The 23,661-nt window shown below is 53.4% G+C and overlaps 1 protein-coding gene and 1 long non-coding RNA gene across 3 annotated transcripts; one reads left to right on the forward strand and one right to left on the reverse strand.

The window, feature by feature from the left end:
• Positions 1–355: 355 nt before the first annotated feature.
• Positions 356–2,082, reverse strand: LOC139045326 (uncharacterized). The gene is made up of 3 exons (XR_011503467.1): positions 2,047–2,082; positions 841–933; positions 356–489 (listed from the first exon to the last, which is right to left on the reverse strand). It is a non-coding gene; the product is annotated as an uncharacterized lncRNA (long non-coding RNA).
• On the forward strand, positions 1,697–22,551 carry NT5C1A (5'-nucleotidase, cytosolic IA). 2 transcript variants are annotated; one of them, XM_014840207.3, is made up of 7 exons: positions 1,816–1,955; positions 3,892–4,025; positions 8,691–8,858; positions 9,321–9,450; positions 10,884–11,006; positions 13,085–13,269; positions 14,920–22,551. In XM_014840207.3, the coding sequence occupies exons 2-7, from the start codon at positions 3,978–3,980 to the stop codon at positions 15,283–15,285; spliced, it is 1,020 nt and encodes a 339-aa protein (XP_014695693.1). In that variant the 5' UTR covers positions 1,816–1,955; positions 3,892–3,977; the 3' UTR covers positions 15,286–22,551. The 2 variants fall into 2 exon arrangements, with proteins under 2 accessions (XP_014695692.1, XP_014695693.1); XM_014840206.3 differs by lacking the exon at positions 3,892–4,025 and having other exon boundaries at positions 1,697–1,955.
• The last annotated feature ends 1,110 nt before the right edge of the window (positions 22,552–23,661 follow it).

Here is a 23,661-nt window from a genome sequence, read left to right on the forward strand (position 1 = left end):
GAGCCACTCTATACGTTCTTCCTAAAGGACCTCCTCCTCATGAGGCACTGGAGAATAACTGACCCCTTCCTAGAGTTGCATTATCTATTGTTGCATAACAGGACACTCCAAAACTTAGTGCTTAAAACAACAACAATTTATTATTTTTCATGATTCTGTGGGTTGGCTGAGCTCAGCTGGGAGGTTTATTGCTTTGTGTGCTGTTGGCTGGGGTCACTCAACAGCTGCTGTCCCACTGGGGTGGGGCTAAAACAGCCAAGATGGCCTCACCTATATGACTGGCAATTGGCACTGACAGTTACCTGGGAAACCACTCTTCTCCAGTGCCTTCTTATCTTCCAGGGACTCTGTGCCTCACCATCTGGCCTTTCTGGCAGGACAGTCCAGACTTCTTTACATAGAAGCTGGCTCCCAAGAGGGCAAAATGGAATCTGCAAGGCCTCTTAAGGATTAAGCTTGGAAACCGCATAGCATCACTTCTGCTGCATTCTATTAGTGAAAGCAAGTCAAAGCAAGGCACTGTGTCAACTCAGATTCCGCTCCACTTCTGGCTGGGAGGAGTGTCAAAGTCACATTGCCAAAAGGCAGGCAGGATGGGAGAGAGTTTGAGGCCCTCTGTGGAAACAATCTACTAAGCCTGGAGAAGGGCAAGTCTAAACAAACATTCCCCAATCCTAAAACTTTTTATTATTATTGTTATTTCCCCTTCCCCCCACACAAAGTTTGTTGGGTTCCTCCCAGGACATGGGGAAGGCTGGGGAGATCCCACCATTCTGTACTCCCTCCCAGTCAGATGCCTTCCAGGCTAAGCCAGTATTTTCTTCTGCTGCTCCCACTCACCTGTCCATACTTCTAGGCTCACAAAGAGATGCCCCTTGTCTGCTTCCTGGCCTGTACCTGGGATGGGTGGCATTAGTGTCTGCACCGCAGGATCTGCACCAAAGGAGACAATGCCTGGAACTCCAGGGCCGTGGTCCAAGATTCTTTGGTTGCAAGTTTCCTTTTCTCCCCTCCCTGCATGTCTCTTCATGGCATGTAACTAACCACCCCAAGCTCGGCAGGTGGCACCTGGGAGTGAGCGCTCCCTGCTGGTCATCAAGGGGCCAGCAAGAATCCGGATTGAGCGTCCCTGGGAGGCTCTCCGGAGAGGAGCCTGGTCTCACCACAGCCTTCACCAGTCCCTTCGCCTTAGTGGGGAAGAGCTGTCCGCTGTGCGCCCGGCTAGGAGCAGGCTCTTGCTCATGGACACAGTTGTCCACCCACCACCTCCTCCCTGTCCACGGAATGGACTAGGGTCTAGAGAAGGGGATGCCGCTCAGGGTCCCAGGGTTCTGGTATCAGAGCGGAAAGAGGGGGGCTAGCTCTTTTTTGGGGGCAGAGGGGGTTAACTTTTATTTTCTCCTTTGGGAATCACCATCCTGGGGGAAAAGAGTTGTCAAGTCTCCCCTCTCTTGGTGCCTGCGAGAGCCTGCGAAGATCATGATCCCCGCAATCCTGTATCCCCAACAGCCCCAAGCCCCGCTTCAGGCCCCCTCCTCCTAGAGCCAATCCCCCATTTACTTGGTGCGTGGAACGGTCGGGGAAGGAGAGCTCAGTTGTCCCGAAATACACATACAAGAGCAACGACACACGGGCATCCGAGAGGGCGCGTTTAGCACCCCATCGGCACCCCCCCAACACCACGCCCTCCCGCGGGGCTGGCGCTCTCACTCCCGGCCGCTGCCCTCCCCCTTCTCACGCCCGGGACGCGCGTCCCTTCTGCAGCCCCGGCCGCTAGCTCCGCGTCTCCTCCGCCGCCTGCTCCGGCCGAGACGGGGCAGAGGCGGAGCATGGAACACGGGGCGCCCCGGGAGCCCCGCGAGCCCGGGCCGGGGGCAGAGACTGCCGCGGCCCCGCACTGGGAGGAAGCCAAGACTTTCTACGACAACCTCGCGCCCAAGAAGAAACCCAAATCGGTAAAAGCAGGGCATTGGTATGGGAGGAGGGCAGGGGAAGGGTCGCCGGGGGAGGGATGGTAAGCCCCCTGGAGAGGGACCCGCGGCGCACCTCCAGGAGGCAACGTAGCCCCTCAGCTCCAGAATGCGCCCGGCGGTTGGCACCGGCTCGGGTTTATTTTGGGAGCTCTGCTCCGGTGTTTTTTTCGGGGCTCGGGTTCCACGCCAGGATCCCCCTCCCCCACCCTGTCATCAGGGCCGAGCTCGGGGCCGAGCGCATTCCCTCGCCCACAGCCCGGGGCGTGCGGACAGCACTTGTTGGCAAAGCCGGTCCTTGGCATCTGCGGAAGCGCCCCGGACTCGGGTAACCCGACTCTGGCTCCTTGCTGTGCCGCTCCGGTTTCTGTCGTATGGGCACCGGGCTCCACACTCGAGCCTCTGTGTTCAGGCTCTGGGCTTGGGGCGCTGCGCTCCCCGCATCCTAAGGGAAGGGAACTGCGTTGAGATCTGTGCTCCGTGCCCCTGGTTCCCGGCTCCCGAAGCTGGACTCTGCGCCCCAGCTCCGGGCTCTGTCCCCTCGCAGTGGGCCTCAATATCCCCGGGATCCCCGTGGTGGTCTCGGCTCTCCGGGACTCACACAGAGGAAAGAGTTCCTCCCCCCATCGGACAAGTTCATGATGCTCTTCTTGGCCGCTGGCCTTGCTCACTCCAGCTGCCCAGATCTCAGAGTTTGAGGAGGGAACAGAGGACAGAGGGTGGCTCAGAGCATCCTCCAAAGAGCCTGACCTTAAAGCATCCAGCTGCTTCCCTCCAAAGACCCTTCCCCACGAGGCCCACCCTGTCAACAGGCATGTCCTGTAGCACCTCTAGGCTCGGCTCAGCAGTGGGGAGTGAGTGATGAATTAGGCTAAGTCCCTGCCTCAGGAATCCGCAGTGCACTGAGGGAGACCCTGGATGTGGTGTGTGCTCCTACATGGTGCAGTGGGAGCATAGGGGAGGGGTGACTGCCGACTCAGGAAGGCTTTGTAGAGGTGGCATTTGAGCTGATCTGAAAGCCTGAGTAGGTGGAGTTTCCCAGGTGGAGGGGGAAACAGGATGGGCAAAAGGCCTGGAGATGTCTCTGAACCTGAGTGGGAGGATGCAGAATCTTTGGCGAAGAGCTGGAGGGGTGCTGCGGACCCATGGAAGGCCTTGAACGCCGTGGTAAAGAGCCTGGACCTTATTCAGTGGGGTGAGGGGTTTTAAAACCGGGTTCTACCGAGGCCCATGTTTCAGAGGGTCTGCACACATGTGAATCCAACCTATTTTCTTTCTCCTTCCAACTATGTTTTAAACAATTAAAAATGTATAATAAAACTCAGCTCACTCAAATGTATTATGTGGACAGTTTAGCACCCTGGAGACCATTAACACATTAACTTATGTGGCAGGTTGGTTTTGTTTTCTTCTGTTTTAGCAAACCTCAGGATAAAGCTTTTCCTGTGCTCTATTTAATAAAAGAGTATCTTGAGATTGCTGACAATTGTTGCTGAGTCTCTTGAGGCTTGCAGTTTAAAACAAAACAAAACAAAAAGCCTTTTACCATTTGCAAGCACTTATTGGTGCGAATCAGGGCTTTCTCAATACTGTGCAATTAACGAACAAACGCGGAAACATACTGACTAGATGATGAAACTTAAGTCTGCTCCGGCATCCTGCTACCCAGTTTCAAATTTGTCGTCACCCGAACAACTGTGTTGTTTTCATTGGTTGATGTTATAATAAATACAGCAAAATACATTTGAATTTGTAAAATAAATTTACACCAGGAAAATATGGTAATATCTGTTTTACATATTACAAGACTTCATTTGAATAAAAGGTCAACCTACTTTTTTAAAAAGCATGAAAACCATTATGGAGCTATTGCCAGATTTTGCAGCAAGGGATTAATGTGGTCCTATTTTCATTTAAAAAGATCCCTCTGGGGTAGTGTTGTGGATGGACTGGAGAGGATGCTTCTGGCAGCAGGCAGACTGGTGAGGAGGAAGCTGGAGTACTGTCATGGCCTGGGGGATGGAGAGGAGGGGATGGACGTTGGAGACTAGAGTGGTGAGTGGAGTTCATAACCCATTTCCTCTCCAAGCACTAAGGAAGCTGGGAGCTCAGGCCCAGCTGTCGGTCATGACCCCTCCATCAGCCCCCAACCCTCACTGTTTTCTGGGAGACAAGGAGCTTGGTGGCTTCCTGGCCCCCACTCCTCCCTGTAGTAGCCCCTCCTCCCACAGGCTATTTTGGGGGCTTTGGGCCTCATGGGCCACATCCGGGCCTGGCCTGGGCTTACTCTCATTCCCAGGAGCCTGAGTGAAATATTTAACCCCCGACACCCATAGGAGGCCCTCACCTCATGGGGTCAGACGACTTCCTCAGTCCGGACCTATCTGTCCTCCTCTCCTCTGGAGCCCTTCTCCCTCTAAGTCCTTCTAGAAATAACAGCTTCTGGCCATGTCTCTATCTTGGGCCCAACAGGCAGAATCATGTTGGCCTAAATGAGAGCTCCTCAGGCAAGCTGGGTGGGGCTGGGCGGCCCTCCACTACCTCCACCCTGTCCCCCAGCCCCGTGGAAGACAGGCAGAGCTGGCAGGACCCTGGCTCCCTGGAGCCCAGTGTTCCCAGGCTGAGTCCCTGGTCTGGGATAAGGGTCTTTCGGACCCAATTCCCAGTCTGGAATCTGGACTTCTTTCTGATTTCCGGAGGAACTGTCCTTAGGTGCACCTGACAATATGTGACGGGGTGGCCTCTCTCTGCAGCTGGGTCCAGAGGGTCCCTGAGTGCTTGGTTTCTCCCGGCTCTGATTAGCCCCCTTCACCCGTTCCTTTCGCTCCACCTGGAGCCTGGACAGACTGCTTGTCTCTCCCAGCTGGGATGCATATTTCCTGCAGCAGCTCCTGCCCTCCAGGCCCCTGGACTCCCCCTTCCATGACAGGTGTTCAGAGCAGGCTGAGCGGGGAGGCAAGGTCTTGCTCTGGGGACCTCCATTCTGAGGAGAAAGAGAACCCTGCCCTTAGAAACCTCGGTCTGAGGGCACAGCGCCCCTCACCATTTCTCTCAAATCTGGACAGGGAGGGCTGTGTTGGGGGAGTGTCCCAGAGAAGTGCCTGAAGTAGCAGGGGTGGGATCTTCTGGGAGCGATTGAGGAGGGGCACATTGGAGGGGCTGCTTTGATGACAGAGGCTAGGCTAGAGGCCAGAGACTGGGGATCTCATCCTGGCTCTGCCTTGACTTTGCTGTGCAACCTAGAGTAACACTCTGCCTCTCTCTGGGCCTATTTCCCCATCTGTAAAAGAAGGAAGTGGAGACTCCTGAGCCCATACAGCCAGAATATTTTTCTTGTAATGGCCAGAGGTGGGATAGGGTGGGGTCTGGGCAGATCAGCCAGAGGGGAAGCAGAATGCTGTAGTCTGGAAGGGACTGTGGGACTGAAAGTGAGGAGTGAGACCTTGGCTGGCTGCCTGGGCTGGAGCAGCCAGCTTGGGAACCTGCCTGAAGGGGCTGGGAGGGCAGCAGGCTCTCTGTCCTTGAAGGGGTGATGGGCCTGTGCCTGGGGCAGTAAGCCCAGGGGGTGGGGCAAGCTCAGCTCGTGTCCTAGAGGCCAGATGGCTTCCTGGGTTTATGAGAGTGGGTCTCCCCACTCCCCCAACCCCAGCCTTACCATCCCTGGCCATCCCTCTGCCACCCCTTTTCTTAGGTCTTTTAACTTTACCTTCTTTCCTTGAAGGCTCACAGTAGCCGAGGCGGGTGGGAGGTACCTGGCTCAAGGACACACAGACACACGAGGGTGGTTGGCATCTGGGAGAGGCACTTGGGCTGAGCCCCAGAAGACAGGCCGTGTCCTGCCACTGCCTTCCACTGACACTCCAGTCCACATACGCCATCTTGGTTGGGGTAAAGGTCAAAAGCAAACTGAGGTCTACCTCACCAGCTTGGGGAACTCTCTGGTCTTCCATTCCTACTTTGAGGTTCTAAAGTTTCACTAGCCGCTAGCCATTTGTAGCTACTTAAGTTGAAATTGATTAAAATTAAATATAATTAAAAATTCAGTTCCTCGGTCTCACTAGCCACATTTCAAGTTGCTCCATAGCCACATGTAGCCACACGACAGCACTGGACATTTGTTTCTATTACTGCAGAAATGTCTACTAGATAGTGCTCTCGATAGGATGGCACAAATCTCTGCCTTGGGGATAGAGCTTAAGCTCCATGGGGGCAGTGATCACACTTGTATTGTTTCCTGCCGTGTCCCCAGCACAGTGCCTGTCATGTGGTAATCACTCAATGTCACCAACTGATTAGGATCCAGGCTTGATTCCAGAGAGAAGCAGGGGTTGAGTGCGTGTCCACAGAGCTGTCAGGAGACGCCAGAGGTCTCCTGATACGTGAGGTTCATTTATGAGTCTTGCCCCCAACTTGAGCTCCTGTGTCTTCATCTGTAAGGTGGGAATCACGGTCCCAGGTCACAGAGATGTGGTAGGACTCCAGATGTCTGTGAATCCATTGGTCTCCCACATTCTCATCCTCCCCAAGGATTGTAAAGGCTCCAGCTGCTATCCGTGGTGGCCTGCTCCTGTTCCCATTCCACTGGAGGTGGTGAAGGAGCTCTGAGGCCATCCTGGGGCCCTAAGGAAGGCCCTCTGCAATCTAGCACCTGCCTACTCTTCTGGGCTCATCCACACCCGTGCCCATGACCTGAGCTCTGCTCACCCTTGTGAATGCACTGTGTAGCTGCACACCTCCTCGTACCTTCCTTGTGCCCTCCTCCTCCTTCAAGAATCCACTGAGGGGCCAGCCCAGTGGCGCAGTGATTAAGTTTGCATGTTCTGCTTTGGTGGCCCGGGGTTCACTGGTTCGGATCCCAGGTGCGGACCTAAGCACCACTTGTCAAGCCATGATGTGGCAGGCGTCCCACATATAAAGTAGAGGAAGATGGGCATGAAAGTTAGCTCAGGGCCAGTCTTCCTCAGCAAAAAAGAGGAGGATTGGCAGCTGATGTTGGCTCAGGGCTAATCTTCCTTAAAAAAAAAAAGGGAATCTGCTGAAATGCCTCCTCTCCAAACGCCTCCTCAGAGCCCCTGTCGTGGAGACTTTGCCTGTGTTCTGTCGCTCATTTCAGTCCCTTTTGCATTTGTGTTTACCTGTCTTTCCCCTCTACCAATCTGTGACTCTGAGCGTGGGAGCCAAGTCTGTACCAGGCAGAACCCACAGGACTGGCACAAAGATCCAGTAAGCAATTGTCAAATTTGCATCAACCAAAAAAAAATTCTCTGAGCACCAACTATATGTCAAGCAATCTGAACAGATTAGGGCACTGATTTCTAGTTCATGTTATACTTGTCATGGCAAATACTGTTTGTTATTGAAATATACTACTTAAAAGTTTGCATGCATTAAGACTTTACTGAGCACCTACTATGTGCTAGGCACAGTTCTAAGCACTAGAGAGACAATAGATGAACAAGATAGTCATAGTTCCTGCTCCCTTAGAACTTAAGCCTGGTTCCTGCTTCCTCCCTAGAACTCTGTCTAGAAATTGGAATAGTTAAATAAGTGATTATAACTGTGTTAAATTTAACTAAAAAGGAAACCCATAGGAGAGGTAACCAGCCCACCACTAGGGGTGAGGGAAGTCTTCCTAGAGGTGACATGTAGTTTGAGACCTGAAGGTTGGGTAGAAATTAGCTGGATGGAGAGTCGGGGAAAGAGCAGATCAGGCAAAGGGAACGTCATGTGCAAAAGCTCAGAGGAAGAGGGGAAGGTGTGCTTGGGCATGAGAAAGGTCAGACTGAGCAAAGCAGGGTAATGGGAAGGTGAGAGTGGAGCGAGAGGTGGGAGTCTGTTGTGAAGGGCTCCCTACTCCGTACTCAAGGCTGCTGAAGAGAGCTGGAGAAAAGTGGGTGCCATTGGAGGGGGGTGCCACGATCAGATCGGAACTTGAAAAAATCCTCTGGTGACAATATGGGTGACAGATTGGAGGGGCGCGAGATGGTGAGGGACTGGACTATGGTAGGGAAAAGAGAAAGAATTGGATGGAGCCTAGCAGAGTGGACAGGTTTGGTGATTGACTGATAGGGGTAGGGAGCTGAGAGGGAAGCCTTGAGGTGGCTTCGGGCTTCCGGCTTAGGTGATGAGCGCATGGTGGTGCTGAACAGTGAGGTGAGGAAAGGAGGGAGGGCATCAGGTTTGGGGGTGGAGAGGGCAGCGGGAATTCGGCCTTGGGCACGTTGAACTTGAGTGTCTGTTAGTCAACTGGGGCAGTTAGAAATAGGAGCCTGGAGCTCAGGAGAAAGATCTGGGCTGGAGATAAATTTTCTTACATGATTGTCATGTTTCTGGGCATCATTTCTTCCTAAGGGCATGGAGCTCTCATTTTCTAATGGAAACCATCTGGAGATCATCTTGAGCATCAGTCATACTCTGACTACAAACACTGTATTCATTTTCCCATTGCGTCCAGATGGCCGACTAGATTGCAAACTCCCTGAGGGCATATCCCTCACGTCCGATCGTGCTCCTCGGTGGAGAGCCATCATGTCTCTCAGTCCCCAGCTGGGTCCTGCACAGAGGGGTCCTGACCCTGGTCTGCCCCAGCCCAAGGCTGACCCTCCTAAGAGCAGAGGCTGGGCCTGGGTCGTCTCTCCATCCCCAGTACCCGGAGGGGCTGGCACATGAGACCTTCCTCAGGGGAGTCTGAGGGAGGGCCTTTCCTCCGCACCCCTGCAGCCCAAGCCTCAGAATGCAGTCACCATCGCTGTGTCGTCCCGAGCCCTGTTCCGCATGGAAGAGGAGCAGCGGATCTACACGGAGCAGGGCGTGGAGGAGTATGTGCGCTACCAGCTGGAACACGAGAACGAGCCCTTCAGCCCTGGGCCGGCCTTCCCCTTCGTGAAGGTGAGGGCCCCTTCCGCCACTCGCCACACAGTGCCTTTGTGGGCATTAGGAAAAAGCACTCCCATGGGTGTTTGAGTAAGGAAAAGGGGCCCCCTCTGGGCAAATGCCACCCCACAGGAGCACAGCATGGCAAGGGAACAGAGCCATTGCAGGAAGAAGAGGCCACCCTATCCTCTGGACTAATGCAGCCCCACTCCAAGTAACCCGCGGGTGAGTGGGATGTGGGCTGGACTTTGGTCACTCCCCCTTTTAGTGAGGCACCCCTGAGCAATAACCAACCCGTACAATGGCGAGATTAGGAGGAGACAGTCCATGGCCACTGATGTCACCCCAAGCCTGGCCCCTGACCTCCCTCTCCTCGCCGCATTGGGTCCCAGCTCACCCCTCCTCCCCAGCCCTGGCTCCCAACTCCAGGTGTCAGTTCCTGGGAGTCTTAGCTGGAGGGTCCCCTCTCCCATCCAGGCTCTGGAGGCTGTGAACAGGCGGCTGCGGGAGCTGTACCCTGATAGCGAGGATGTCTTTGACATCGTCCTTGTGACCAACAACCACGCTCAAGTGGGTGTCCGTCTCATCAACAGTATCAACCACTATGGTGAGCACGGGGGCTCTGGCCATGGGACACCCCTACCAGATGCCTGGGGACAGGGCCACACCTCTGCAGGGTCGGGTAAACTGGCTGGAATGTCAAGCCCAGTGGTGTGCCTGGCTCTTTAAAAAAAAACAAAACAAGAGGAAAAGAACCCTGATTGTAGCATTGCCATTTCAGGGTGTGACTATTCCCACCATGGCTAATTTCAAGCTATCGACAATTGAACACTCTAACTGGCTCCAAAAATCCCTGAATATTTAACATTTGGCTCCTGCAAGATGGCTCCAGCCAGCTCCAGCACACTGTGGCGCAGGCCCCGCTCCCTGTGTGATCCGGCAGGGCACTTGCTGCCTCCGTGCCTCAGTTTCTCTATCTGCAATGGGGCTAACAGGCCTCAAGGCTGCTGGGAGAAGCAGGTGCAGTCATCAGAGTGAAGGAGCTTTGTGTCTTTCTTCAAATGCTTGATTGGAAGTAACAGACCCTCCTGAGCTAGCTGAAGCTGAAGAGAATAATTTCTTATTAGGCCGCAGCGGTGTCTCTTAGAACCACAGGACATGAAGGAGAATTGGGTGCACAAAGGCCTGGATCCAAGTACTGGAAATTTCTTCTGGGCTCTTTTTTCTCTCTGGGCCACAGGAGCCGTTACTTCTGCTTCTCTCAGCAAGTCTGTTCCCTTTTTCCCGTGTCTCTCTCTCTCTCCCCAAGCTATGTTTCTCTGCTTTTCCTGAATATGGCCAAAATTTACAAGTTTATAAGTGCTTGTTTTAAGCAACCAAGAGTGGCCAGTTGGCATTTTTAATCCTAATCTCAAGTTCCTGGGAGGAGGGGTGATATTCAAAATATTTAACCACCTTGTGACACAGGCACTGAGTAATCAGGACAGATGCCACCTGTAGTGCTGGAGAAGGGTCCTGCGGGGCTCCCGTGCCAGCCATTTCTCCTTCCATTGCAGATTGTCCTGCGTGAGGGGCTGGGGTAGTGATGGGGTAACAGTGGGCTCAGAGCAGCAGCCGTTTACCAACCAGCAAATATTTTACAACCTGGCAGCCATGGGTACTAGGTGACGATCAGTCCCGGCTGGGAGAGAATCTGGCTGGCCTAGCCTGGGTCAGGTGCCTGCCCTGATCCAGTCAGCTATGGCCAGGGGGGTCAGTCATGCCTGGGGGACCCACCTTTTGTAGTACTGTCATTCCCCAATGAGAGGATGTTACTGTGAGCCAAGCAGTTGCTCCAGAGATGAGATCACCCCCATTTCATGGATGAGGGATGGAGGGGCTCAGAAAGGGGGAATGCTGGCCTAAAATCACTCAGAGAATCACTCTGCTGCCCCACCACCACTCAGAACCAAGATGGCGTCCATTGGACATGGAGGGACCACTCTGAGGCCCTGAGAGTTGGCCCCGGCATCACCTGGGTACTCTCTACCTCCTCCCCAGACCTGTTCATTGAGAGGTTCTGCATGACAGGTGGGAATAGCCCCATCTGCTACCTCAAGGCCTATCACACCAACCTCTACCTGTCTGCTGATGCGGAAAAAGTGCGGGAAGCCATTGATGAAGGTGAGTCAAACTGGAGAGGGAGAACGTGGGGAGTCTGGCAAAGGGGTCCCAGAGGAGGGAGGCCTGGTCCTAAAGCTCTGAACAGGTGCTAGGGGTTGCCATGGTAACTGGAAGGGGCATACCTTCCTTAGTTGCTATGACCTGTTCTGTAAACTCTGAGAATAAGGCCTCACCTATTCCACTTATTGCCCATCTGTTCCACTCTCCCACCTCCTGTGCTACCATGTTAAGGATGCTTTTACTCAGCAACATCACCCAATCTTCTGTTTCCATGGAAACCTTCCTTACAGCTCAGAAAGCTACTCCCCTCTAAGAATCCTCCAGGTCAGTAGGAGATCTGATTCCTGTGTGACCATGGGCAGCCTCTGCCCCTCTCTGGGCCAGTGAGGAAGGAGATCAGTATCTAATCCAGCCTGAGCAGTGGGGTCTGGGAAATAGCTAGCATTTCCAGAAGCTGGGCTGGCCAGTGTTGAGACAAGTCTAGGAGACCCAGCGGCAAGTACTGACGAAGAGAATTTCCCTCCCATGTGTCTCTTTCAAGGGGCGGCTTTGCGTGGTATCCATAGTCTCAATGCTCCCAACAGGGTGTGTATCCATATTGTACATGGAAGAAAACAGGCCCACAGAGGAGGAAGGACTGCCCCACTGCCCAAGACGGCCCCTCAGGCTGAACGCTACTGGCAGGTTTCTTTATCAACCAGCAATGTATTCATTTTCCCTTCCTCTTTCATGCTGTCTCCTGCCTGGAAGCGTGGCCTCTCTCCTCACTGATGCCTCACTCCTCTGATCTGCTTGGGGCTCCAAGAGGCTTTCTTTGACCAGGGACCAGAAGCCATTTCCTTAGACAGGTGTCACATCCTCTGGTTGGGGCCTTGGCACTGGCCTGCATGTGTGCCTCTATATACGTGTAATTTGAGCTCAGGCTAGGGAGCAGAGGACAGTCAGGAGGGAGGCCCTGCCCAGGGTGGGGGTGATTCTGGTTCATTTTGGCTCTGGTATTGGCAGAGCTGAGAAGGTGCCTGGCCTGATGCCCAGGGCCTGATCCTACTTATAGCATCCTCAGGCTGGTGAAATTGCTGTGGGGCTGGCACTGCTCGCTCCTCCCAAAGCTCTGCCTATGCCCAGCCCCTGTGACCCTAGATTCCCAAAGGGCAGGGCTGAAGTAGCCTTTGGAGAGATGGAGAATAGGGAAGGGACTGGGCCAGCTGCCCGGTCCCCAGCCTCCTAACACTGGCTCTCTGTTGTCCACTGCAGCCCTAGTCTGAAGCCTGGGTTCCCGGGAGGCATCCTTGAGCCCCCGGAGAAGCCCTGGGTTGCAGAGAATCTGTGCACATGGTTGAATGTAATTAGCACTGCCTCCTGTAGCCAACCACGGCCAGGCTGCCCTGAGTAGAACATACCTGGGTACCACTGTGGTGGTAGACTGAGGGTGCCCACACCCACCCCACCCCAGACTGCAGCCTGGGATCTCAGCCCTGGACAGAGCTGAAACGCCCTGAATTTTACCTTGGTCCAGAGAAGGGGAGGGACCTGCTGGAATCAACAGCAAGAGAATAACTGAGGCCATGTGAGGATCAAGGCTCCTCCCCAGCCACCCTGTAGGTCTGCATCAGGGGCCTCTGAGGAACTCCTGGGACAGCAGTGGCCTGGGGGACCCTTCCTTCCAACCAGGACTGACGTTTGGCTGGTCCACACCAGCATGACCTTACTAGATATTAAAGTATTGAAATTCCTCCATACTGATTGATAGTTGCTCCTGCCTTGAGTCTTCTGAGTGCCCCCCTGTTCCCTCGGACACCCCCAGACCTTCCCACAAAGCAGCAACTCAAAAGGAAACCCTGGCACAGGCCGGGCCCTCACAGCCCTACTCAGAGCAAAAGCCACAGTCCGTCCTTATCGGCCAGCTTTTAAATATTCTGAATATTAGCGCTCTCTAGCCTTGCCCTGAGTCCTGGGTGAGGCAAGTGGGGCGAGGGTAGCCTGACACAGCTGTCTCCTGGCCCCAGGCAGCTGAGGCAGGAGCCAGGGGACCCCTATTGCCCGAGGAAGGCAGACAACACTTGCCTCTCTCTGCCCAGGGATCGCAGCCGCCACCATCTTCAGCCCCAGCAGAGACGTGGCTGTATCCCAGAGTCAGCTGCGCGTGGCCTTCGATGGGGACGCGGTGCTCTTCTCGGACGAGTCAGAGCGCATCGTCAAGGCCCACGGGCTGGACAGGTTCTTCGAGCACGAGAAGGCCCACGAGAACAAACCTTTGGCCCAGGTGCTGCACACACTCCCCAGAACCCCTGAGTTGAGCAAGGTGTCTCCCCAGAACGTGCCCTTGGCCGAAACCTCCAAGCACAGAACCAAACCCCAAGCTTGGCGCAGAATCCAGCCAGGGCCCCTCACCAAACCTCCAGCCCTCATCCCTCTCGCCTGACCCTTGGCTCCCCTCACTGAGCTTCTACCCCTTCATTGAGCCCCCAGCACTGCAGTCCAACTCCCCCTTTGAAGCCCCCTTTCTCTCTCTAAGCCCCTCTCTGTAGCCCCTACCTCTTCTTCACAGCTCCCCTCCCTGAAGCCCCCATCCTCTCTCTAAGCCCCTATCCCCTCTCTGAAGACTCCATCCCCTCTCTGAGGTCTCTATGCCTTTTCTGAAGTCCTCACTCCTCTCTGAAGGCCTCATCCTCTCTCTCTGAAGGCGCCATCCCCTCTCTGGAACCCTCATCCCCTCCCTGAGATTCTCCAGCTCCTCTGAGTAGGCTGCCATCCTCTCAAGAAGCCCCTGTTTCCCTGGCTGGTTGAAAGGAGAAGCTGGACTGGTACCCCTCACCAAGGCAGGGAGATCCACCTGGTGTGCGGTCTGTGGTGGCCCATCTGCTTTGGGCCACACCAGCCCAGCCCTTCCTCCCTGCCATCCATCCCTCAGCTGGGGGGCTCAGGGACCCTCACTCACCCTCTGTCTCTGTGAGAGCAGCATATGCCCTTGAGCTTGGTGGAAACTCCCTGGGGTTGCAGCTGTTGGGATTCTCCATGTCTGCTGGGAGCTGCTATTTGTACTTTTAGCAAAAATCTGGGTGCTCAATAATCCCAGAGTCCCTCTCTCCAAGAGCTCAGCGGGCTTCCGTTGTGGCCCCTGAGTGTTCATTTCACTTCCGTTAGTGGTTCCTCTAAAATCCTCCGGAATCCAGGGCAGGACAGTTTTCCCACCAAGTGGTAGGCAGAGGCCCAAGAGACCACTGCTTGCTCCGGGTCACCCAGCGACCGAGGGGTCTCCAAGATGAGAAGCCCATCTTTCCTTGTTTCCAGCTGCTGTTAGTTTTCTTCTTCCTCATCATCTGGTTCTTTATTCACACGTCCTCATTCGTTAAGCTTCATTGTTCCGGGCACTGTAGACAGTAAATCCTTTCCCTGACCCTAGAGTGCTGGAGCAGGACACCCTCGGCCACCTGCGCACCCCGGGGGCAGGTTGATTTTTGCCAATTACTCGTTGGTCTGTCTGTCCCAGCTGTTTGCAGCTAGAGTCCATTCTGATTGGAGGGTACCTGTGCCATAGTTTCTAAGTATTTTTAATATCCTCCCTGCTGATGAGCACAGAAGGCCACACTTACAGAGCTGCAGAGCAGGCACCCATGTACCTGGGGACACATGGATGGACATACATAGTAACAGCTTCCCTGGTATGGTTATCCTGACACAGACATCCCCAGCCCCAGCAGTACCAACACCCAGACTGACATAGGTACCTACGGTCCTGTCGATGCACACAGTGGCCTGAGCAGGCAGAGCAGAAGTGAGAGATTTAGGGATCCCGAGAAGCTCTCCTTCGCCTAACAGCAAGATGCTAGTGCTTTAAGTAGGAGCCCAGCTGGAGAGGGGGCAAATGTTTGGGAAGGGAATGAGCTCACAGTGTTCCCTTGCCTTCTCATAGGGCCCCTTAAAGGGCTTTCTGGAGGCGCTGGGGAGGCTGCAGAAGAAGTTCTACTCCAAGGGCCTGCGCCTGGAGTGCCCGATCCGCACCTACTTGGTAACGGCACGCAGTGCAGCCAGTTCCGGGGCCCGGGCTCTCAAGACCCTGCGCAGCTGGGGCCTGGAGACGGATGAGGCCCTGTTCCTTGCGGGAGCACCCAAGGGCCCCCTCCTCGAGAAGATCCGCCCACACATCTTCTTTGACGACCAGATGTTCCACGTGGCTGGGGCTCAGGAGATGGGTACAGTAGCCGCCCATGTACCGTATGGCGTGGCACAGACACCCCGGCGGACTGCACCTCCAAATGAGGCCCCATCTGCACAGTAGCTGAGCCCCCAGCCTCACTGACCTGCATTGCTCCAGGCTCAGCTCCCTGTCATTCTTCAACGAGTCACACAGTGGCCCCTCCTAATTCCTCACCATTCTGCCCTTCCGCATGTCTGCCCTTGTCCCTGTGAGTGCTGTACTTGTAGGAAACTATGCAGACTGGCCCAGCATTCTTACCAGCCCTCCTTTTGGGCTGACACTGTGCCATGATCCTGGCTAGGAAAGCAAGACTGTGCAGCGTTGCTGAATTTAAGGGGAAGTTGATGGAACTGAGGGTGGGAAGGTCAAAGAAGCCAGGATGCCTCAACAGTGACTTAGGATGAAATTTAGCTCCATGTAGTGCAAAGAACACTGATTTGAGAGAGAAGGGATGTGGCTTCTAAGCTCCATCCTGGTATTAACTGCATGATTTTGAGTAAGTCCCTTCCATTCGTGGGCTTCAGTTTCCCCATCTTTTAGGTGGTTTTCAAACTCTCCTTTACCCTTAGAAGCTTGGTTTTATAAGATTGCCCTCTTTGAAGGAAGCATTCTGTGCCAGGGCTGCTGCTGGTATAGATGGCACCTTTGTGCAAATTACAGAAGGACGCTGTCTCTAGAATGAATTACGAAAAGGCGGCCCTTCTTCTGGGCTGCTCCAGTCCCATGCTGGGATACCCAGCTTGCTTCAGGATATAACAGGATATTTCAGCCCCCAAGGGCACCTTAGTCCGGAGGCCTTTGTTATATGGGCAAAATGCAAACCGTCCCGTAGCAATCCTACCTACAGTTTTATACGTTTGGAAACCACTGGAAAAGACTTATCTGCTTCCTGTGATCCTCGAATCTGAGCCATCAAGGGGTCAGCCGCCAGATGCAGGGTTCGTGAGAGGAGCCTGGGGGTGAATTTCCCCTGCACGCAAACTCTCCTCCAGCCAGCAGGGGGTGCTGCAGGCTCTTCCTGGGGAGGAGCTCTAGCGGCAATGGGCTCAGTGCTTTCTTTGCCTTTCCCTTAGCCAAAGTTCAGTTGTTCCTGCCTGCCAACCCCCTCACCTCAGCCCTCACTTCCCCAATTATTGCCTCTTGCTGTGCTGCCAAGCATCTCTGCCAATAGGGAAAGAGGAAGAGTATCAGGGTTTACTGTTGTGGGCCCAAATGAAAGGGAAGAAAGTTCAGTGGCTGCAGTGAGGGACGTTGTCCAGGCTGAGCCCGAGGGAAGGCCTGTCTGGGGCGATGTGGGGAGGTCTGGTCTGGGGCAGTGATCAGTTAGAGAGGAAGGAGCTGAAATGTGCGATGGCAAGATTCTCCAGCCATGGGATCGTGCATGGAGATAATGAGCTCTCCGTCACTGGGATGCTGTGCAAGGGACTCCAGGAGAAGGTGACTTCCCCCTGCAGTGCACTGATGAATCCTCCACCCCAGCAGGAGCCCCTTCGTCACCACTTCTAGGGGAGAACTGTCACTGCTTGATGAGTCAGCCTCCTCCTTTGCTGACCAGCCTAGCTCTCTCCAGAGGGAGGGCAGGAGCACCGATGGCTGGTCCTCAGGAAGACCCAGAAGGGGTGAGCAGATGTCTGTGTGGGGGGCTGATTGCCCGGCTCCCTGGGGGAATCCTAGCTATGAGCAAGCACTTTGTGAAGACAGCCAAAGGTATCATGGGGGTGGGGGAGTGTCGGGGGGAGCCTGGAGGTGTGTGCAGGAGAGCTGGAACGCTTTTGAGAGCAGAAAAGGGGGGAAGGGCCACCTGGAGCCTGACCTTTGTCCTTCTGAGGACTCAGCCCAGGATCTGAATGGACACAGGTTCTGGGTATTATAGAGCAGGGTAGTAGTTGCAGAAAGATAATCCGGGAAGGAGAAAAAAGTGAGAAGACAGAGGTGGTTCTTGAAAGGAGCAGCAGTTTGGGCCAGAAGTGCTGGGCTGGGCTTTCACTATCAGCCGTGTCCCGCTGGGCCTCTTGGAGGCCTCCAGGAGGCGGGTCCTCGGGAGGAAGGGCAAGGCTGTGCTGAGTGCCTGGGGCGGACGCCCACTGCCCACGGCTGACTGCCTGATCAGGGGAAGGGCAGGTGATGAAGATGTCCTTGTGCAAGGTCATTTCCATCCACAGCCAGCATCCTTCTGGCCAACAGAGGAGACCTCAGGGCGGAGGGCCTGGTTCTGAGCTCCTTCCCCTGCCCGCGCCCCATCCCAGCCAAGAGATACTGTGAGACCTGAGAACTGCCTCGAGGAATGAAAAGAAAGTGAGAAGGACAGCTCAACTCAAGTCACCTCGGATCCTGGCTGAACCACGTAAGGGCTTCTGCCACCTCCCCCTGACCCCCTCGGATGAGCCTTCAGGACTCACACAGCCAGCTGGTAGTCCACAGAATGGCATTAGGCTATGATGACCACACATACGCTATGAAGGCAGCACCGGATGTCACCTAATTAAGACAAACCCCAGGGATCCTGGGAACCAAGAGGTCCTGCCCCCAGAGCCTAGTGATCAACACCTGATTCTTCTAGGTCTCCCAGGAAGCAGGCAAATATGATGCTGGAAGCAGAAAGATAAGCCACCATTAATAGAAATAGACAGCCCTGGGCAATGAGAGACACTGGGGGTCCAAATTCTATTATTGAAACCATAAATGAGCATCTCAGGCCTGGAAAAAAGGCTTCTAGTAGCTGGAATAAAAGGCCAGAAGTCCTGGGGCCAGGCTTAGGCAGCTGCCAGACACACTTGATCGTTTCAAGCAGGGAGGAGGAGCCCTGGGGCGAGGAGCATCGTGTATTTCATCACCAGACAAATTCAAAAGCCAGGTGAGCACAAAGCCCCAGGCCCAACTCTGGCCTGCAGCCCTGGGCAGAGGGGCCACAGCTCCCGAAATCTGGACCCCTGTTGCCAACAGCACTGCTTCTGCAAGTCCTGCAGAACACTTCCCAGGAGATGCCTGCCAACGAAGTCCCAGACTCAATGGAAACTGCCACTTAGCAGAAAAACAGAAGCCCTGTTACTGCGTGCTAAGACGGCTAAGAGGGCTGCAAAACAGCCCCCTCCCCTTCCTGAGAGCCCAATAGGAAGGGTGGGAGTGCAGCAGAAAACGCCAGAAGAATTCAAAACCAGCAAGGAGTTCAAATCCAAAATGGTCTGGCATTATAATGATATTCAACCAGTGTGCACCAGTCCAGGCAAACTGGTGCTTAAAATATTGAAATACCTCTGTAACCGTTGGCAAATCGCGCTGCCTAAGCCCCTGATTGCTGCTGAGTGGCCTCCGCTGGCCTGACCCCTCCACTGTGATCAGTGCTTCCTCCCATGATCCAGCAAAAGGGTCCTCAGGAGGCTGCACCAGCATGATGGCCAGTGTCCACTCTGTTTGGTGGTGCCCCGGCCATACTGATTTAGAGGGGCGAAGTAACTTGTCCAAAGTCACACAGCTAGGAAGCGGCAGCACGGGGACTGAAGCTCGTGTCTGTCTGATGCTGGGACCCAGGCTCAACCGTTTGCCATATGGCCCATACACCTGCTTAGAGGCGGCAATAGAAGCTTCATAGCAAAGGAGTTCACCTGATAGTCAGTTCACATGTTGACCTCCTGCATGTTATCTTAATACACTTGAGTGTGTACATTTTTGTTATACCTTCCTAAATAGCTAAGAATAATTTAAAGCCAAACATTTGCAGCCCCCCTGAAGTACCTCCAAACACCCCCAAGTTCTATGAAGGCCAGTCTGAAGACCCTGCATTGGGCTAACACAGGGTTGGCAAACGGTGGTTCCTTGGGCCAAACCTGGCCCACCCCCTGTTTTGATAAAGAAACTTTTGTTGAAACACAGCCATGCCCGTTTGTTTGCAGATGTCTACGGCTGCTTTTGCACTGCAGCAGCAGAGTCGGATTGTTTCAACAGAGAGCACGGAGCTGAAAAGATTTATCTTTACAGACAAAGTTCGCTGACCCCTGGGCTAAGGCAAACCTCCCTGGACCACTCCTCAGTGGGAGAGACCAGCTCACATCCACCGAAGCATTGGGAGGTGGAGGCTGGCTCTGTTGCCCACAGGGCAGCACGTGGGAGCTCCATGCCCACCTGCAAGCATTGTTAGGGCTGCAAAGAATTGCAGAGTTGATGCCAACATAGCAGACCCTTGGCGTCTGAGGATTAAGACTTCAACTTTTGACTATTTTCAAGTGACCCATGGCCTGTTGTCATTTGAAATGTTGTTGATGCACAAATTTGACTCGGGTGTGCCCTCCCAAGCTGATTAGTGAGGGGCAGGGAGCAGGACCCCTGGCTGGGGTCGAGCCCAGCTGGCAGTGCAGCATCTGCTCAGTGTGGCTTTGTTGTTCTCAGCTTGTTATTGCCCTCATGGGGCCTCTCGAGGAGTGATAAGTGCTGGTAGACGGATGGGCCTTGGTTAAATATTAGTTTTGGATAAAGCGAAGTGCCCCGTGTTGACTTTAGTGCTCAGATCTCACGAGTCCTCCACATGTTCTCTGTGGCAGCAAGAACAAACTGTTCACGACAATGGTCCCAGTGAGCGCTGTATCGGTGCAGAAGTTACTGATCAAGCAAGAGATAAAACTCCAGTGAAAGATGGAATGGCAGTTTTCCTGTGGTATGAGGGTGTGAGCAACAAACACACATGCCTCATGATGGAATTGTGGACCAGGAGAAATCTAGGACCCTGCAGATCTAGGGATTTACCAAGGTTCCAGGATCCACTGCAAGAATGGCAAGTGCGGAAGCAGTCCCACCTACCACCATGGTTGATGTCGCCGTTCCATCATGATACTCTTCTCCGCTAAGCCTAGACTTGGCCTCAGAATCCTTCTCAATCCAGCATTCCAGGCAGCCACTACATGAGGGATGGAATCCTATTTTGCTGTCCTTTCTGGTGTTGGGTATTGCTTTCCAGGGAGCATGCAAGGCCCTGAATGTTCATTCTCTGATGCTGTGGTGCGACTCTGAGGATGCCAGGGTCTCACCCGACTCGGACAGAACATAAAGAAGAGGGAGAATAGCATCCTGTAGTTGGTGGCTTCCTGAGAAGGGGTGCCTGAGGAACTGTCCTGGGTTTCACCCAGTCTTTGAGCAAAGTAAAAACCCCCTCCTGCCAGTAGGTGGCACTGCAGGCCCACTCTCAGCCTCTGGCCTCGCTGGTTTCATTCACTGGTTTATTTTTCTCTCCTGCCATGTTACTTGGTGCAGTGCTGGACTCCTGCAGCTAGCTAAGCCAAAAAGGACTTGAAGGGCTCTGAAAATGTTTGTTAAAAATACCTGTGTGAGAAGCTGATTGCTCTTACCAACAACCACTGTGATTGTGTGTATGGACACACCCCTGTGAGTGTGTGCAACAGGATAAAAACTGCATGTGTGCATGTTTATGTGGGTGTGTGTAACGAGTCAGAAATCTCTGCTGACAACTCTGTGTGTGTGTGTGTGAGTGTGAGTGTACAAGATGGTTATCTCTGCTAACTGAGCATCCTGAGTTCCACATATTGATGGCCAGCCCTGCTTCTTGGGACTAGTTCTGGCTATTCCCATCATCTCATGGGCATTAGCACATGCTCAGGGCGGGGGCTGCTGAGGCCAGGCTTCTTGTCTTTCTCTCCAGTTTCTAGCCTCTGGCCAACAAGGTCTTGGTCCTAACCCTCTGCCTCCCGCACCTAATCCTTGCAGCTTTGGGAAGGAAGTGGTAAAATCTGTGCTAGGACAACCCTTTTGGCTGTACCTGCTTCACCATCTCTACTTGTTTCTTCCCTTCCTCTGAAAGTCCAAGGCCAACATGCATAGTTGGGCAGATTGTGCACTGCACAAATTCAGATGGAGCCATTCACACTAACTATGACATAAAGTGTAAAACCAGCCAATTGTTCCCAGCTGCCCTGGTCATCTCATGGCCATGGCTAGAAAAACTGCCTTCTTCCCTGCCCCCCTGGCCCAGCCCAGCCTAAACTGGGATTCCTTCCTCTGCTTGGGTGTTCTAGTCTGGCCCAGAAGTGACTTATGCTTGGCTTTGATGAGGAATTCTCTCCCTGCTGGGCCATCCCCCAGAGACCTTTGGGATTCAATTTATGAAAGTGAAATATGGCTGGCAGCTTTTCAGTTACTCATCTTTGCAAAGTGAGAGGCCCCTGTAAGACTAACCAAAGTTCTGGGGACTGGGGTCACTGACTCCCACGCTCCTGGCCTGGGGGTGAATACACCTTCATGGGCCAACTGTGGAGATGGGTCTGCCACAGAATTAGGGTAAAGGCCTCAAGGCTAGGCTTGTAGCTGCCACCAAGCAGAAAATCATGAAGTCACCACACACTGGATGCCAGGGCCAAGTCACAAACCCTGATGCCCCCAAGGGCCAGGCAGGAAACAGAAAGAAGCGAAGAGGATTAGGCGGGGTCTTCGGTGAAAACACTCTGTCGTCTGACACGGGTGCTGCCATGTGGGCATGCAGCCTGGTGTTGCTGGGTCTTCCACCCCATTTTTCAAGGGAAGCTAGAAATCTGGACTTCTAAATGTTGGCAACTGTTTTGAGTTTAGAAAACACTGCGCAGGCCAAATAAAACACATCTTGCAGGCTAAATCCAGCCCTCGGGTCTCCAGTCTGCACCCACTGGCCCAGGTCCAGGGAACTGGGTTTTTCAGAACCGAGTAACTGAGAGTGTAAGAATATTACCCTCAGACTCACAGAGTTTGGGATCTTTAAGAGACCTTAGAGATAACCTAGTCCATCCCTTGTGTGTTTTAAACTGTGTACATCGAACTTCTTTATTAATTAATAGCACACACATCCTTAACTTCCGGTTTCTACTTAAAAGTATCTCAGTACCTCCAATTTAGGACAAGATTTGAAATGAAGCCTCTACACATGATGTGCTTGTATCTACCTGTCAGAAGCGCTGTTTTATACCATTTGCTTTATGAAAGCTCTACTTTTATCTTTTGCAAACATGGACCGCCCGGTCTTCCATATAACCTGACCTCCTTGGGTTGTTTTTGATGGTACATCTTCTAAGTGCCTCCTTAAACCATCGGAGCATGTGTTTCTTCATTTGCGTGACTATCCTCGCCCTGCCCCGAGGATAAGACTGCTCCTGCTTTTCCTGGCTTTGCCCCTCCCTGGGCTGCTCTCAGCCCTCCCCAGGCCCCAGCTCTGTCTGGCTCTGCAGCATTTACCCAGTCACAGGACAAAAGGGTGCTGCGTGCTTGTCAGTGTGGATCCCTCTCACTCCCCATGCTTGTCCTCTACCTTAATTTTGCAACATGGGCCTCTGCTTCTTAAAAGCCATTCAAATAAAAGAAGACTTTTAAAATAAACTTATACTGTTGTGTTTCCCCCTCTCACAGTTGTAATCACACACTGGCTAAGGGTCCCCTCAAGAAATGCTAATGGGGACGCGTGTAGTGAACAGGCCTGGGATCAGTTCCCTGATGGCTGCAAGGGTCTCTCTGTAGACCCACTCCCTCCACATGAAGACCACCCCGAGGGGAGATTCTGCCATGGACGGCAGCCTGAGCCCATCAGAAGGCAATCTTCCCCCAGCAGTGCTCTTGGCATGGACTCAATGTCCCCATCTGGAACTACCAAGCGGGGGGTGGGGCATGGGGTGGGAGGAAGAAGAGAAGCTAAGAAAGGATGAGAGATGGAGGAAGAAGGGGTGACTCAGACTCCAGCCGCAGACTTCCTCCTGCGCCTCAGCCCCCCTCCACAGCCCACCCAACCTAGGGCCAATACTTCTGCACCATTCTGTCCACCACCCTCCTTTCTCTTGCACTCCCCTTCACCTCCAGCTGCTGAGCCCCTGTCACAGTGCATCTCAAACACGATTTCCTCAAATAGGCTCCCTCAAAACTCTGTGCATCGTGAGGAACAGATCACTTCCTCCCTTGAACAATATTTACGTCCATGGCTCTTTCTTCCATAGCCCAAAAAGTCTCTCCAGCTTCATTTTGGTGTCCCCTAGCCCTAAATGGGTGTCAATAAAAGTGCCTGTAAGTGAATAATTGGATTAGGGCTGACAGGACTAGGCCAGCTGCTGGCAGCCAATGTCATTTCTGAACTGGTTGTAAAGTATTTTGAATATCTCTCCTAAAAAGATCACCAAAGGATCACCTGTGGCCTATTTGGGTAGGAAACCAAAGGTATGGGAGTCTTAATGCATATTAGTTATTTATTGTGTGTAACAAATTACCCCAACACTTAGCAGCTTAAAACAATAAACGTTTATTATCTCATCATCTTTTTTAAAGATTGGCACCTGAGCTAACATCTGTTGCCAATCTTCTTTTCTTCTTCTTCTTCTCCTCCTCCTCCTCCTCAAAGCCCCCCAGTACATAGTTTTATATTCTAGTTGTGGGTCCTTCTAGTTGTGCTATGTGGGACGCCGCCTCAGCATGGCTTGATGAGCAGTGCTAGGTCTGTACTCA

Source organism: Equus asinus, chromosome 5 (genome assembly GCF_041296235.1).
Source record: "Equus asinus isolate D_3611 breed Donkey chromosome 5, EquAss-T2T_v2, whole genome shotgun sequence".
Lineage (NCBI taxonomy): Eukaryota > Metazoa > Chordata > Mammalia > Perissodactyla > Equidae > Equus > Equus asinus.

What these genes read in the sequence shown, in the direction of transcription:
- NT5C1A (XM_014840206.3), top strand. Translation starts at nt 1,830, where the DNA reads ATGGAACACGGGGCGCCCCGGGAGCCCCGCGAGCCCGGGCCGGGGGCA. An exon ending in GCGGGAAGCCATTGATGAAG is followed by an intron (nt 11,007 to 13,084) that starts GTGAGTCAAACT and finishes CTCTCTGCCCAG; the next exon opens with GGATCGCAGCCGCCACCATC. An exon ending in AGAACAAACCTTTGGCCCAG is followed by an intron (nt 13,270 to 14,919) that starts GTGCTGCACACA and finishes GCCTTCTCATAG; the next exon opens with GGCCCCTTAAAGGGCTTTCT.